This window comes from Zootoca vivipara, chromosome 7, assembly GCF_965207765.1.
Source record: "Zootoca vivipara chromosome 7, rZooViv2.hap1.1, whole genome shotgun sequence".
Classification (NCBI taxonomy): domain Eukaryota; kingdom Metazoa; phylum Chordata; class Lepidosauria; order Squamata; family Lacertidae; genus Zootoca; species Zootoca vivipara.
The window spans coordinates 57118802-57135398 of NC_142590.1; the positions used below are offsets into that span (position 1 = coordinate 57118802).

The 16597-nt window shown below is 40.6% G+C and overlaps 1 protein-coding gene across 10 annotated transcripts in view; it reads left to right on the top strand.

Moving 5' to 3' along the window:
• PFKFB2 (6-phosphofructo-2-kinase/fructose-2,6-biphosphatase 2) overlaps positions 1–16597 on the top strand; it is a 42019-nt gene that overhangs the window by 10849 nt on the left and 14573 nt on the right. For 6 of the 10 annotated variants that reach the window (XM_088673392.1, XM_035122392.3, XM_088673393.1 and 3 more), the window contains 9 exons: positions 526–650; positions 1647–1854; positions 3564–3710; positions 4710–4814; positions 6397–6526; positions 7263–7325; positions 8234–8304; positions 12577–12768; positions 14475–14497. In XM_088673392.1, the coding sequence (XP_088529518.1) occupies positions 526–650; positions 1647–1854; positions 3564–3710; positions 4710–4814; positions 6397–6526; positions 7263–7325; positions 8234–8304; positions 12577–12768; positions 14475–14497 (1064 nt within the window). Of the gene's footprint in view, positions 1–525; positions 651–1646; positions 1855–3563; positions 3711–4709; positions 4815–6396; positions 6527–7262; positions 7326–8233; positions 8305–9249; positions 9307–10073; positions 10264–12576; positions 12769–14474; positions 14498–16597 lie in introns of all 10 variants that reach the window. The other 4 variants (XM_060277137.2, XM_060277136.2, XR_015950834.1 and 1 more) reach the window with 3 other exon arrangements.

Here is a 16597-nt window from a genome sequence, read left to right on the forward strand (position 1 = left end):
GAGGGGTTTTTATCCCTGGGCTGAGCCCGCCCCCGAGGGTTCTATCTGCTCTAAGCTTAACCCCTCACATGCTGGGTCTTGTCTCGGTGGTGAATCGCCACACAGAGCTTGAAGAAAATAGTATTTGTTTAGGTATGGTAACTTAAGGCTAACGGATGTATTTACATAAGTTATGTAAGACTTTGGAAGCTAAAATTAAGTCATCAAATTATTGACCTTGGAACATATTTTTGGCACAAGCTTGCAAACAGCATGCATGGAAAGGTAATAGAAAGGGCAGCCTAGTCTATCTATTCCCAAAGCAAATAATGCACTACTGTATTCATTTAGTATTGTCCTTTGTTTCTGTGCCAGGATGAGACAGACTTTTAAACAGTATCTTTTTGTTTGGAAGCTTAGGGATCATGTGTGTTGGAACCATGCTGCTTCAGGAGCGAGTCAGACACTTGTTTCACTAGTGTTTTTTCTTTTCTTTTTATGTATAAAGTTTGCTTAACTTTTGAAACAACTTTCTTTGTTGATCAGGAAGTGAAGGTTTCCAGCCCTGACTACCCAGAGAGAAACCGAGAGAATGTGATGGATGATTTCCTAAAGCGAATAGAATGCTATAAAGTCACCTATCAGCCTCTTGATCCAGTTAATTATGACAAGTAAGAGGCAGGACAAAGGAATCAGGAGATTTGCAAGTTGTTGTATGTGTTCGGGGTGGAAATGAAACCAAGAAGTGAACTACATGTGGTGACACTTCAGCATTTCCACAAGGATATTGTATGAGACATCAGAAATTCAGGTGTTCTAAACCAACAAAGGGAGAGGAAGTTCAAATGAGTTGACTTCCTCTTTCCCCACACTTGTTTAGAACATGCGAAAACACTCTCCATAGTAGCAGAAACAGCAATCTCTTATACAAATGTCCCTTCTTGCTTCCCGGGAAAGCTCTAAGAGTCCTCTCTGCTTTTTAGAATTTTAAGCATTATCCTTGCATGTTTGAAGTTCTCCATCACTGAGAACTGGAAACACTTTGTAAAGAAACTAAAGAATGGTGCTTTTTTCCTTGTAGCTTCATTGAAATATGCTTCTGACACTCTTAAGAGACTAAGCATTCATCACCTTAAGTTCAAACATGTCTGGTTTGGCTTGCAGAGTTGCACTGTCACTACTGTAAGTGTCAGTGTTGCCAAAGTTCATAATTACTTGGTTTGGAAAATGAATTTATCCAGCTTATAATTGACATCATTTCCTGTAGGCATTTCTCTGCACATATGCAGAAAATAATTTCTGAGCTGAGCAGTGAGTCTTCAACTGCCCCATGCATATTTATGTATTTTTCATCGCCAGCCTTATTTCTTGGTTCAGGCTGGGCTATGTTATACAAAAGCCTCCAAAGGATCTGCCCTAGCAGAACTCTGATGAAGCTAATAAATTCTGAGCCAATTCCAAATCCAGCTGAAGGGAATTCACACCACACTGTAGCCTGTATTTACGCAGCAGTTTGTGATCCTGGTGGATATGCTGTTGTGAATTTCAGTGACCCATCTTTTCCTGCAGTATACATTCACTTATGGGTTGTGAAACATGTACATACAGAAGAAAATACTTATTGAACTATTATATTGATAATGTTTCTGGTGTTTTCTGAATTCCAGAGACCGTTCTTTCATTAAAGTGATCAACGTAGGGCAGCGTTTCCATGTCAACAGAGTCCAAGATTACATCCAAAGTAAAATTGTCTATTACCTTATGAATATCCATGTTCAGCCACGCACCATCTATCTCTGTAGACATGGTGAGAGTGAGTGCAACCTGGCTAGCAAGATTGGTGGGGATTCAGGCCTGTCAGCGCGAGGGAAGCAGGTATGGTCTACGCATAAGTTTTGTTGCTCTCTGTATTGGCATTTTAGGAGCTAAGTTGAGGGTCAGATTTTCCGCCAACATTCACCTTCATTTGTGCAAAGCACAGTCACAAGTAAGCCATACTTAATGGTTCAATGTGAATGCTCCTTCCTTGTACCAGGAGGAATCAAACAAGGTCCTTGGGGTTAGCAATTCATTCAAACCAAGGGTTGTGGTTTGGGATTGAGACAAATGTCAGTCCTTCATTTTGGGCATACCTCAGCCCAGGGATTTTGATTTGTTTCCTCCTGTTGTGAGTGGGGACAAGGTACAGTTTGCTCATGCATGTTAAGCCATGGTTTACAGTGCACCATGATGTGCCAATGCAGCCAATAATTGCAAAGAAAAGAATCATAATCCTAAATTTATCCCCCTGCTTGGGTTCCTGCTGGTAGAACTGTTCCATTTATTAAATGGCTTTCTGAGAAAACACCTGCAGATGTTTCATTCACTCATTTGAAACTTCAAAGCAGTTTTCTTCATTATTTAAAAACATGCAAAAGATGGTTAAAACCAACAGTAGCTAAAAAGAGATAAAACCCGCATAACTTATACATATCTGAAAGTTACACAACTACAATCATACCTTGGAAGTAGAACGGAATCCATTCCATAAGTCTGTTCGACTTCCAAATAGTGGCTTCTGATTGGCTGCAGGAAGCTCCTGCAGCCAATCAGAAGCCCTGTCGGACGTTCGGGTTCCAAAAGAACATTTGCAAACCAGAAAAATCATTTCTGGGTTTGTGGTGTTTGGGAGCCAGAACATCCAAGTTCCAGGGCGTTCGGGATCCAAGGTACCACTGTATTGCATTAAATATGTGTTTGTGTGTGTTTCAATAAAATCATTTCTTCTGTAAGTTGAAGGCCGCGGCCTTCATCAATTAATTTTATAGAGTTGTGTGTGATCATTCATATTGGATAGGTTCCTAAACTTAAGTCAAAAGTATACTTTTACTTGTCTTCACAGATACATTCTTTCAAGAACAGGAGCAAGAAAATATTTTCCTATGAAAGGCCATTAGCCCATAGGAAAAGTCAGTTGGGTGCCACAGCCAGTGGTGGACAAAACCCACAACCAAAGTTGGTGGAGTTTGCCTCACTGCAAATCTCTCTCTTCAGTTTTGTGGAACCCCATTCTTGTGGACTGCATGAAATTAGGGTTGGCTCCAATCCTGTATAACAAAATATGGCAAATTCTGTACCAAACTGTGTTTTTACATACTTTTGGGGAAAGTGTGCTTTTCCAAGGACTCGCATCATCTGCAACTATATCTTCCCTAACAAAATAAAAATAAAATAGAAAAATTCCTTCCAGTAGCACCTTAAGGACCAACTAGGTTTGTCATTGGTATGAGCTTTCGTGTGCATGCACACTTCTTCAGATACATACCAATGACAAACCTAGTTGGTCTCTTAAGGTGCTACTGGAAGGAATTTTTCTATTTTATTTTTATTTTGTTTCAACAGCAGACCAACACGGCTACCTACCTGTAACTATATCTTCCCTGTCTTGATTCTGCATGCCCTTGTAGCTACCTGCCCTAGCATTGTGAGCAGCATCAGACCTAGATTGGTGTTCTCTTCTTCTTAATAAAAGAAGAGGAATCTTTTCCCAGGACAACAAGCCAAAAACTGCATAAGCATCTCAATTGTATTGTGTTGTATCCTAGTTTGCACAAGCATTGAAAAAGTTCATCAAGGAGCAGGAGATTGTGGATCTGAAGGTCTGGACTAGCCAGTTGAAAAGAACTATCCAGACAGCAGAGGCCCTGAGTGTCCCATATGAGCAGTGGAAGATATTGAACGAGATTGATGCTGTGAGTAAAATTACAGAAAAGCCACACACTGGTGGTGAAGACGGTGGGTGTTGCAAGTGATTTGTGTTGATGTAAGGATAATCTAAATAAAACTTCACTTATTTCAAGAAATTGGAAGTAAGCCAAATTTTCCCAAAATGTATAATTAGTCTGAATTTTAAAAGTTTGAAAGTCTTGTGAAAGGTTGACGCACAAATTCATGAAATGTTCTGTATTTTTGGATGTTACTCTTTTTTGTGCATGTTGTCCTGAGCTCTGATAGGAGGAAGGGTGCAGTTAAAACGTAACAGACAAACAAATGAACAAATATTTAAATCAAAGGAAGTTCTGGCATATTCAGTAGTAGTAGTAGTAATAATAATAATAATAATAATAATTAATAATATATTTATTTATACCCCGCCCATCTGGCTGGGTTTCCCCAGCCACTCTGGGCGGCTTCCAACAAAAGAATAAAATGATTAAAGATTAAAAGCCTCCCTAAACAGGGCTGCCTTCAGATGTCTTCTAACAATCTGGTAGCTGTTTTTCTCTTTGACATCTGATGGGAGGGCGTTCTACAGGGCGGGCGCCACTACCGAGAAGGCCCTCTGCCTGGTTCCCTGCAACTTGGCTTCTCACAATGAGGGAACTGCCAGAAGGCCCTCGGCACTGGACCTCAGTGTCCGGGCAGAACGATGGGGATGGAAACGCTTCTTCAGGTATACTGGATCGAGGCCATTTAGGGCTTTAAAGGTCGGCACCAACACTTTGAATTGTGCTCGGAAACGTATTCAGTAGCGTTTGCTCCTAAATTAGTGGGCATGAGATTACAATCATAAATGTCATCAAAATTATGGAACCTCCATGTTTTGAGATAAAATCTTCTATAATCCACTGAAATTATTTTCACTCTTTTGTAAGTGAATGCAAACTGGTGTCACATATGTTAAAAATGGAAATTTCTGAATGCAGATAGCTTTTCTTTTTATCTTCTGGAATTAATTCCTGTTTTGCTAGGGAGTATGTGAAGAAATGACCTATGAAGGAATTCAGAGGAAGTATCCAGAAGAATTTGCACTTCGGGATCAAGATAAATACCTTTATCGCTACCCTGGAGGAGAAGTATGGAGCTTTTTTCATCAATTAATAAAATATTACTGCTTTTGACTTTATAGTTTTGAAGGGATAGGCGGTGATCAATGGTAAAACTGCTAATAGAACTGCAAAAAACAGTAAAATAGGAAACTACAGCAGGGACTCTTACTGAGCTGATTCAGAAGCTAAGACAAACCATTGTATCTCATAAAGTCAAAGTGAGCTTCTCCCCACCTCTCTTCCAGAACAGTAGTAAAGAAGAGATCAGAAGCTTGCTTTTGTTTTTGATTAACTGCCTCTTGATGTTTTGTCGACTCTAGCAAAATGTGGGTAATCTTTACTGTACATTCTTTGAACCAAGCCAAATTCAAACTGTGGTTACAGTTGGGATACTAATAATAATAATAATAATAATAATAATAATAATAATAATAATAATAAATTATATCCTGCCCATCTGGCTGGGTTTCCCCAGCCACTCTGGGTGGTTTACAACATATAAAACACAACAAAGCACCAAACATTAAAAAAACAAGATATCCTACCGGTATACATGCAACAAACAAACCAATAAATCAAAACCAATAATAATAGCAATGCAGTAATAATAAACAGTTTACAATTATTCCTTAAGTAAAGTAACAACCAACCCCAACTAAACATTTAACCAACCCCAACCCAACAAAAATGAAACAGAGGAATCAAAATTAGAACTGTTTAAAACATTTTAGCCAGTTGCTCCAACCCTCCTTGCAGCTGTGGGATGAAGGGAGAGAGGGAAGCCTGGGAGCCTGATGGTCACTGCAGCTTGTTTCCATAATAGTTTATCATATTGTCTGAATTGGCCCATTATTAGATCTCAATTTTGTAATGTGAATATCTGAATTCATTGTGACTTCCCTAGGTAGCCTCTTTCCACATCATAAAAAGTGTAATCTTTTTTGGTGAAATTTAAGTTTTTAAAAATAAAAATTCTGGCATACTCTTAAGCTCTACTTAAGTATGGTTGGATAGATTTCAGGCATGATTATTCTCATAACTTGGAAGAAAACCTGGAAGAAACTTGGAAGAAAATCTTTAAAACACTAATTACTTCTAACCATGGGTGATTCTGTCATAACTTAGAATTGTCACGAGGGTCCACTTAAGGCACTTGTTGTTTCTAAAGGAAGAGTCAGAAAATAAGTCTAATAGATTATGATGATTGATTGATTGATTGATGATCTGCTAGGGAGATTCAACTACCCAGTTCCAGCAGCAAAAGCCAGAACAAGGACTTCTGCTAGTGTAACAGGGCTTCCTCCCTCTCTCTGCCCCCCCCAATGGTGCCCCTGCACTTCCCCCAGATCTGCACTGAGAGGGGGGTTAAGAAGAATCCCAAGAACAGTATATAGGGGAGCAGAGGGGAGATTGTTCCATTAGAGCAAGCATTTCTGCTTGCGCTAATGGAACAATTTCCTTAGTACCACATTGAATTCCACTGCTGGGGTGTGTGTGTGTGTGTGTGTGTGTGTGTGTGTGTATTTCTGATCACTTTGAAACTTGTGAGGTTATAAAAGATCAGGTGAGTGCCTTTTGTTTCTTGTAAATATTTGTTTTTGTTTTCTAGTCTTACCAAGATTTGGTCCAGCGCTTGGAACCTGTGATTATGGAGCTAGAGCGTCAGGGCAATGTTCTAGTTATTTCTCATCAAGCAGTTATGAGATGCTTACTGGCCTATTTCCTTGATAAGAGTGCAGGTAAGGAGCAGAGCTGTTTTTTGTACATCTTTACTATTACAAAGCACATTATCTGGAACAGCATGGGGCTAAACTGCACATGACCTAAATGCATTATTAGGACGCACATCAGTACAAAAACATACTGATGCAAATCACCCAAGCGCAATATTTTCTTCCGGACCTCAGTGCATGGGAACCAGATTTATCATGACATCCAAAGCACATTCCCCTCACTGCAGTTCCAACATTAACAACTCTTCTGTGCCTTTTATCCTATTTCATTGTTCTTAATTTTCATTCTCATTTTGACTGTCAGTTTTTATTTTTTATTTTTTTTAAATTGCTTTGGCTACAATTCCATGCACACTCCACCTAGGAGTTATCCAAATGGGACTTACTACTGAGTAGACAAGTGTAGGATCTTACTTCTTGTAAACCACTTTGTGAGTGATTTATACTGGATATAATTGCATAGACTGATAGAAATTATCTCTGTTGCTAATTGGCTTTTGCACATCTAGGGTTTACTACATCCTCCGAGCATTACTGTCACAAGTCTGTAGGTTCATTCACACGTTTACCACAAAGTTCCTTCTGAGTTGAGGCAACAAGGAGAGTTTCATAGAGTACATTTTGGACCATGCTTGGTACTTTTTAATTCTTATTTTAGTTGAGGTTCCTGCATTGAAGGGGGTTTGACTAGATGATCCTCAGGGTCCCTTCCAACTCTATGCTTCCACTTGTATTCTTATAGATGAGCTGCCCTACCTGAGGTGCCCTCTTCATACCATCCTTAAACTCACACCAGTTGCTTATGGTAAGTATTTGTTTGTTTATTAAGGTGGGCAGGGAGAGAGGAAGCAATGATCTAGTGCTTACTGGTGCTTAGAATGTTAACTTGAGACAAGAGTTCAGATTGCACCTGTTTCACAGAGCTAGCAGAAAGTTATTTCACTACCCTGAATCATCTTTTCCCCCACCTCCTGTAAATTGAGGGGCTGATAGGGTTGTGTTCAGTTGGTGCCCTTTTATCTGCAGAAGTGCCTTTGCCATAGCAGACACACATACAGTCATACCTTGGATCCTGAACGCCTTGTCAGTCAAACGTTTTGGCTCCTGAACGCTGCAAACCTGTGAGTGTTCCAGTTTGTGAACATTATTTGGAACCCAAACGTCTGATGCAGCTTCCCCAGTTTCCAATTGAGTGCAGGAAGCTCCTGCAGCCAATCGGAAGCTGTGCCTTGGTTGTTGAACGTTTTCGGAAGTCGAACGGCCTTCTGGAACGGATTCCGTTCGACAACCAAGGTATGGCTGTACTAACAGAAGAGGAAGTCCCCCCCCCCTACAGCTCCCAGCAGCCCCCAAAATCAGCTCCAGAGTGTTGGAGGACCATCTGGAGCAGGTGGAAGGTAGCATGGAAGGAGCTGCAGAGAGAAGCAAAGAATGGTCAAAAACGCCCCTTCTTCTAGCAAAAGAACAAGAAGCACCAATTGGATTGCACCTATAACTTGCACCTGTGTTGTTGAATTCTTTGCCCAAATAAGAAACAATCCAGACGAAATGTTGAGATGCATACAGTAGAGCCCCTGTCTCTTCCTCAGAAGGATCTTTGCAAAATTAACATTTCAGGATTTTTTTCTCTGTGTTTCTTGTTTCCCCCCTTCGTCTAATAATGTAGTAGTAATGCGTGATTTTAAGTGTATTTCATTTTTCACATTTATGAAGGCTGTAAATTGGAAGTGATTTCCCTGAATGTGGAAGCTGTGGACACACACCGGGACAAGCCACCCACAACAGTATGTAAAATATATACCAGCCCTTTCCTGTGTATTCTGTTTTGTTTGTTGCCGCACTGAAAGTTTGACCCACGACTGTGTTAACTTGATGTACATAGATTTGAGCTGTCAAATCTCATTAACTTTTAACAACTTAGGCCCAAGTACTTTGGTTTCATTGGGCTATGGGTACAAAACCCTTGGAAATCAATAGGAAGCTCCTAGTCCACTTCAGAGGGGACCTATTGTGCTTTACTCATGAGGAGGGTAATTTTTCTGGCACACTCAGACCCCCACCCCACCCCACCCTTGGTTCTGAGAAAATACTATCCCCTTCTTGTAGTTTCCCCCCCCAAAAAATAAGTCATGGAATATATTATCAGATTAGAACTGGGGAATCAAATTTACAATGGGAGATTTCTCATATATGTGTGTGCGTGTGCCTATTCTGATTTTTTTAATGCTTTGAAAGTACTGTTTAGGGATGAATAATGTATTTCTTAGGCTATTATTTTAAAAATGCATAAATGATAGTATTTCTTTAAAAAAAACATCAGACATAAATGTCTGATCTTCAGTTTGAATGTTTTAGAGCTTTAAAGTATATCATTAATGGTTTTGGGGTAAAGAAAAGCACTGCTGCATTCCAGATATGGTCAATTTTGTTGGGTTGTAAAATATAAAGATGGGTTCTTAGACTTAGTAGCTCAGGCTGCAACCCTGTACAATACTCACTTACCTGGGAGTAAGTTCCACTGAACTCGCTGGTGTTTCCTTCTGAGTAGGCACATCTAGGCTTTGTATTGTTGCTCTTGGCATGCAAGATACGTGAACTGCATATCTAGCTATGTGAATTGTAAGATGAATCCAGGCAAGTATTTACCAGGTCACAATGTACTCCCTGTGGACATAATCACTTGAAAACCTTTACCTCCCCTGTCTGTCTAACCTGATTGGAAATCTGAGGAAGCAGAAAAAGAAGTCGAATCTCACCTCACCCGTGCTCCAGTCATCATGTAACAGGTGATCTATTGCCTCTTTAAGAGGTTGCCAAAGTACAGGATGAGTCCAAATTCTTGTACACACATTGTACGTTCTTGTACTATATTAAAAGGCTGAAATGTGACCTTTGCATATCAGTTTGTCATAAGTGGAGGGAAATCTTGTACACATTATTTCACTGAAGTGCCAAAAAAGCAGCCAGTATATTTGATAGAGACAGTTATTTGGGGAAATAAGGTTACATTATTACAGCTCGAAACCCAACCTTGCCTTTTTTTGGTTGCTTAATTTACTGTAAGAATGAGATTGCCGTGAGCTTAGTGCCATTGTACCAACAGATCTAATACAGGTTGCTAAAAATGGTATACTCGCAATTCAAGATCATTTTTTAAAAAGCATGCAGTTAGGCCTTTTGCCTTCAGCTATGTAATAGCTAGTATGCAATAGATATTGCTTAGCAATCTTATAGCAATGGTTCATTCAGTTCGAAAGCATTAAGTGCTTTGAATATGCAAAATCTGCATACAACTGGTACTACAATACAGCATGGCATATATATCCTATGAATTTGCTGGTTTGAAGTTTTTATTTTATAAGGAAAATAAGTTCCAGGGCATCGTTAAGACCAAGAAATACTACGTGGGTGGTTTCAGTAAACTGTGAACCACTCCACTTTGGGAATCTTTTAACCTAGCTTCCCTCAGTTTATACTATGAATAAAATAACTGACTGGAATGTTCATTTGAATTACAAAGGTATCTTTTCTTCTTCTCTTTCTCTGAAACAAGATGCCCTCTGCTCTGCAGCAAGGCCTTCTACCCGCCATCCGTCCCCGCCCCCATGCTTGCCTTTCTTACCCCATCTAGATTTCAAATGATTAGATTGGCTGTTTTTCTGGGACTCACAGAAAGCAAAACAATGATGAAACGCTGAAGGGCAGAAAAATACATTTCAGTGTGTAGCCACAGTAGGATGAAAGTAAGCATGAACAAGTTTTTTTAGGACTTGGTTTAAATCATCTTTGGGCTTGTTTTCGGGCTTTTTTTGGGGTTGTTGTTGGTCCCATTCTAAGCCAGGCTCAAAAGCCAGGAAAGTGGTGTGCAATACTGTGTCGCTAGTAGGCACTAAATCCATAGAACTGAAGGCAGTATTTATGTGGTTCCTGGATGGTGAACAGCCTAGCATTGCCACTATGTTGACAGATTCACCCAAAAGGAGCAGGTGTTATAGTTCAAGGTGCAAGGGCCAGCGCTGAACGTTTGCTTCCTGCCTGTTCTTCCGTGACATTGCTGTGCTATAAAAGAGACCATGGGGTTAAAGCAGAGGAAGGGTTCGTGAAGACTGACTTCTGTGACTTCCTGAGAGCTCTTAGACTAGCCCAGGAAGGCTTGTGTTGGCCCAGCCCTGCAACCAGGAATTTGTATGCTAAGGAGTTCTATGCCAGTTGAACATCACAGAGTGCTGCTTTAGCTGCAGCAACAAAATATTCACTCGAAATGCTGCAGCCAAAAGTAGACCCTGAAAATTATGTTGCCCTAGTGCAGTGATGGCAAACCTTCTAGAGACCGAGTGCCCAAACTGCAACCCAAAACCCACTTATTTATCACAAAGTGCCAACATAGCAATTTAACCTGTATATCTCATTTTTTTCTGCTGCTTCCCAGGTAAAAATCACTTTCTTTGTGTGTGCTGGATAATCCCTCCCCTTACCTAGCCAATCCCCTGGTAATGCTTCCTCAGGTGGGATTGGCCGATAGGCTGAGGTAGGCGGAGACCCCAGGTATCCAGCCAGGGGAGGATGCCAGTTCGAACTACCAGGGGCCGCTCTGGGATCTAGGGGGCTGTGCTCGACCGCACAAAAGTCCCACCCCCCCACCCTGTTTGATGTGGGGAGCGGTCATTTCTGTGTGTTTCACGTTTCTTCTTTAGGACTGCTGTTGTAATAAATAATCCTTCATAAAAGTTATTGCATTAAATTCTTCATATAAATATATATATAATTTTATGATATAACTCAGTGCTTTTTTTTCTAAAAAAATTTTTAGGGGTATTCTCATTTTGACTCAAGAAAATCACCACTGGGGAAAATGAAATACAGTTCAAATCGGGAAAAATAAATACAGTGAATTTCTTCTCCCATTAAATTCCCAAAATGTTTAGGGGTATGCGTCCCCCTGTGCTCCCACAGAAAAAAAGCACTGGTATTACTCCAAAGCAAAGTGGTGGTATGAGCCATCAAACCTCAGAAATACATTTTTCCAGAAGGTTCCACAATTTTGGCCAGTAGTGTACACAGGAGGGCTGCACTAAGAGCCACCCTCTCCCAATTTTTAATATGAGATAATAATGATTGCCTGTGCACATATAAATAAATCTAAATAAATAAACCCAGATGCACGGGGTAAAAATATTATTATTATTATTATTATTATTATTATTATTATATTTTGCCGTTTATTCGGCTGCCGTTTGATCGCAGCCTCCACGGAATAGAGTAGGAAAAACAGACTGGCGGGAGGCCCTGGTGCATCAAAAGTCAATGCCTGCTGAGCCCCTCGCTCGCCTGCCAGGCCCTGGTGCCTCAGGCTTTGGACGGCACACGAGAGCCCTCCTCTCCTTCTCCTCCTCCCCCACCCCCTGCTGGGGCGATGGCACGCGTGCTCACAGAGAAGACTCTCACAGAGAAGACTCACGCGTGCCATAGGTTCACCACCACTGCCCTAGTGTCACACTTCCGAACAGCTTATGTAAGAAAAATAGCTGAAGTCATCTGATCTGTGAACAAGAATTATATCCTGCATGCAGAGACCTTGAGCACGCAGCATTTAATATTTAACCTGCCTGAGTGGTACTGAAGGATTCCCTACCTGGTAATACTCTGCTCATTCATTTGTATTCCCCTTTTTTTCTCTAGTAATATACACCTAGGTAGAAATGAACCTTATTTAGGTTTATTTTGCTAATGTTTTAGTTACAATATTTATAGTGTTTTCATATGCAAGAACAAGGCAGGGTACAAAAAACTAGAGGTATATAAAATAAAATGACAGTTCGCAATAACACAGCAGCCTCCTCCCTGCACTTATGAGAAGCACTTGGAGGAAGAGAGAAATGTGCCCTTGCTCCTTCACCGCAGGAGAGCACACCATATGAAGCAGAGTTATGAATATCAGTGGCATATATGTATATGTATATGCCTGGCATCAACAATATTCAGTGGTGTTTTAACTGTGGTTTAAAATTCTGTGATTTGATTTCTCACCCCTTATAATATCCTCCATTTTCAATCAGAACAACCTTCCCAAGAGCCAAACCCCTGTAAGGATGAGAAGGAACAGCTTTACACCACTAGCCAGTCCGGACACACTAAAACGTCCTCGCAATTACAGTGTTGGGAGCCGGCCTCTCAATCCGGCAGGCTCTCTTCTGTTCCGGGAGGCTCGAGACGGGGCTGATCAACAAAAGCTGCAAGACAGTGTTCAGGTGGTAATATCTCTATCCTAATCTTCTATTCCCATTTCAAGCACGGCAAAAATTCTGCAATATTATGTCACCTGTCACTCCTTACTTCAGAAATTGACCTTTTCAAGCCAATTGAAAGCTGGTGACGCTTTACGTAAGATTATTGGACAGAACCTACCATCAAAAGTCAGGATTCAAAGAACCTACTGTGCATGATTAAGATGCTTCTGTGCGTGCATTGCAGGGGGCGGTTGGGGGGGGGAATAATTTCCCTTCCAGCTGCAGCCTTTTGCACCACATTTGTTAACCTTTAGGGTGTGACTTTCACAAAGGTGGAGTAGCTCGGGAGGCATTGATGCAAAGAACTCTGTGTGGCCTTTTAGATTTTGGCCAAAGGGTTCGTGTCAGGCCACTCCAAATGGCTATGTACTTTGAAGTATTCTGGTTTGAAAATTATAGGTGGACACTTGAAAGTAATAATGATTTCTGTTGCTGCAAAACTTTCCTTTTTATGAGGAAAATATGTTTCTAGTGCTAAGCAAAAGCCACTTGAATAAGGCTATTATCTAAAGTGAGCATTTTAAGACTGATTTGTCAGATCCATAGTAGTTTATACCTGAGTGCATGGACTCTACACAATATAGCCAACATATACATAATTTCTTAGTCATATTTGCTATACAGTGGTACCTTGGTTGGCCAATGGCTTGGCTCCTGAAAAAATAGGCTCCTGAACACCGCAAACCTGGAAGTAAGTGTTCCAGTTTGCGAACGTTTTTGGAAGCCAAACGTCTGACACGGCTTCTGATTGAGTGCAGGATGCTCCTGCAGCCAATGGAAGCAACGCCTTAGTTTTCAAACTGTTCCGGGAGTCGAAAGGACTCCCAGAACGGATTAAGTTCAACAACCAAGGTACCACTGTACTATATATGCAGTAATTTGCTGTAGTTTTCTGTGACCCAGGCTGCCGTGTATATCCCTTAGATTGGATAAATAGAGTTTTCAGCAGCATTTCCAATATCACTGCAATTTTGCTTGCTGATTTGCATTTTGCTTTTTTTGCTTTTTCATCAGCTGCTTATTTCTCAGGCTACAACATAGTGCTCTGTTGCTTAATAAAACAAAGACCCAGTTTCCAGGGTGTATGTCAGACAGTAGTCTCTGCCAGCGCAAGTTCCTGGAGTGAGGCTGTAGATGAAACAGGATTTCAGACTATTTGCAATCTGTTTATTTGATATGGTAGTCCAGGATCTTTTAAAAAAAATCACCCAGGTTTGTCACTGTAATATACGAGAAGCAGATTGATGGAAGAACAGGAAAAACTGGTGCTGAAATCTTGTTCTTTGCATAGCCTTTCGGCAATGGCTTCAGTATAAAAAAACAGTAATTGATAGCAGGCCTCACCTCCAACTAATAAGTAGTTCATGCTAAAACTGAAATGTGTTTCTTGGGTATGGTGATTTTAAAAAATGCAGATGACAATTTGCTTTTGTAGCTTCTGCTCACGTGCTTTGGCTTGGGGGGGGGGGGAGCTATATGTAATTACGATAGGCCGGTAGCCATTTAACAGTCACTGGCTTGCATTTTGCAATAATTTTCGATGGAAGGCTACATTGGTCGTCTTGTTTGTGAAGACTGCTTTCTATGTGCTTTTCTGCTTTCTTGCTTTTTATATCTTCATTGAACTGCAGCTTGAGCTTTCCTATACTGTTTTTTTTTCTTTGCAGCTTCAAGTGGGAAGGGCTTGCCTGTGAGTATCATTGTGAACAGCTTGCATGTGTAATTGTATGTTTTTGATAAATACACATTTACCAAGAGATGATTAAGAAGTCTGTTTCAAAAGAATGTACATGGAGAGAAAGTACCAAATAATTCTCCTACAAATTAGAGCCCCTTTAAGTTGGGTGGAATATTTTACAGCTCATAGATCAATATCAATTTATAGAAAAGTGACTTTTCTTTCAAAATGAGCAAGATGGATGAAGCACAACAAAGAATCAAGTATAAAACCTATCTTTAAGCAAGCTTGCTGAAGCTGTACAAGCATTATCTTATTAGGACCACTACAATTTTTTCATGCTCCAAAGATGTGCTAAGCTTTAAGCCAAAAATGAAAAGCATGACTGTAGGTGTTTGCAAATGAGTTTAAAATATGAATATAAAAGTTTGCCATGTACTGAGTCAGACCACAGGTTTAGCTAGCTTAGTATTGTCTGCTATGGTGTGCACTGATCTCAGGCTGTGAACCATCCAAGTCCTGCTACTTATGATCCTATTTCAACTAGAGATGCCAGACACTGAACACAGAATAAAATATTATGAATACAAAGCATGAGCTCTGCCATTGAACTATGGTCCTTACAGACTCCATGCCGTTGCACTCGTGGGGAAGCCATGATTGTTTGCAGTTACCTATTGAGTCCATGGGGTCACGAGGTCCATGGGGTCACGAAGAGTCGGACACGACTAAACGACTAAACAACAACAACAACATTGAGTCTACAGTTATGACAAAGCATTTTGACAAAGACATCTTCTAATCCCTTGATACGCAATCTCCTCTTGAGGCTCAGTTTACAGGAATTTTGTAAATCATATATTTGCTTCCCAATAGCCCTGTAAAATGACACTTTTGCATCTCACAAAAAGTTGGAGATTACTGTTGAGAGAATTAGGCTGAGAGCTGCTGGTCGCATTCCAGTACCAGGAATAGTGGGAAGAAGTTCAGAATTGTGGAAGCAAGCTACCACGTTGCAGAAATTGCCAAGTGTGACTTGGTATCTGTAGATTCCTAGAACCTGTGCACTATTTTGAAGAGAGAGTATCTGTTAAGTAATATGACACACACACTCTCTGGCCATATGAACTGATATAATCCTACCAGGAGTGAGTACAGGAATGAATACAGGAACATCAGACCATTGGTCCATCAAGCTGATGGACCAGTTGTCCACACTGACTGACAGCAGCTGTCCAGGTTTCAGATGGGAGACTCTCCAAGCCCTACCTGAAGATGCAAGGGATTGGACCAGGGACCTTCATGCAGCTGCTCCACCACCTAGTTACAGCCCTTCACACAGGAGTAAATATAATGAGGAGGTGTAGGTTATGACCATGAATTAATGAGAGAGTGAGAGATAACAGAAGAGTGAATAAATATAAGTGGAAGAAATAAGAAAGGAAATTAAGAACACAGGAGAAGTTGAGAGATAGGAAGGAAGTCACAGAAGCTCCTATACCCCTGTATCTGATTTATACCCATGTATAAGCTCTGTCAAACTCAATGAGACTTATTTGTGAGCAGACATGCATAGGACTGTGTTGTAAATGTGAGTCATAAGCCATAGAATGTTGCATGAAAGAATTCATCTCTTCACAGTTTGTGAACATTGTGTGACATCACATTGTTGCAGCCAATTGCTGTTGGACATACTTAACAAATCATCCAGCAATTGTGAATTGGTCATTGCATTTTTGCTCTCACACACACTTTGAGGTGTAATGGTCCTATACCACTTTGGTCCTATACCACTTTTTTCTTGGTAAGGAAGGTGAGCAGATCAGACCTGATTCTGCTCCTGCAGTGCTTGTGTGCTGCAGTCCTCCTGAAATGTCATGCCCTAACAGTGCCAGCTACATGTGTCTAGCACACCTAGACATTGTCAGTTGTCCCTGAGAAGCAGAATACAGTGGTACCTCAGTTTAAGTACACAATTGGTTCTGGAAGTCTGTACTTAACCTGAAGCGAACTTTCCCATTGAAAGTAATAGAAAGTGGATTAATCCGTTCCAGACAGGTCCGCGAAGTACTCAACCTGAAGCATACTTAACCTGAGGTATGACTGTAATTG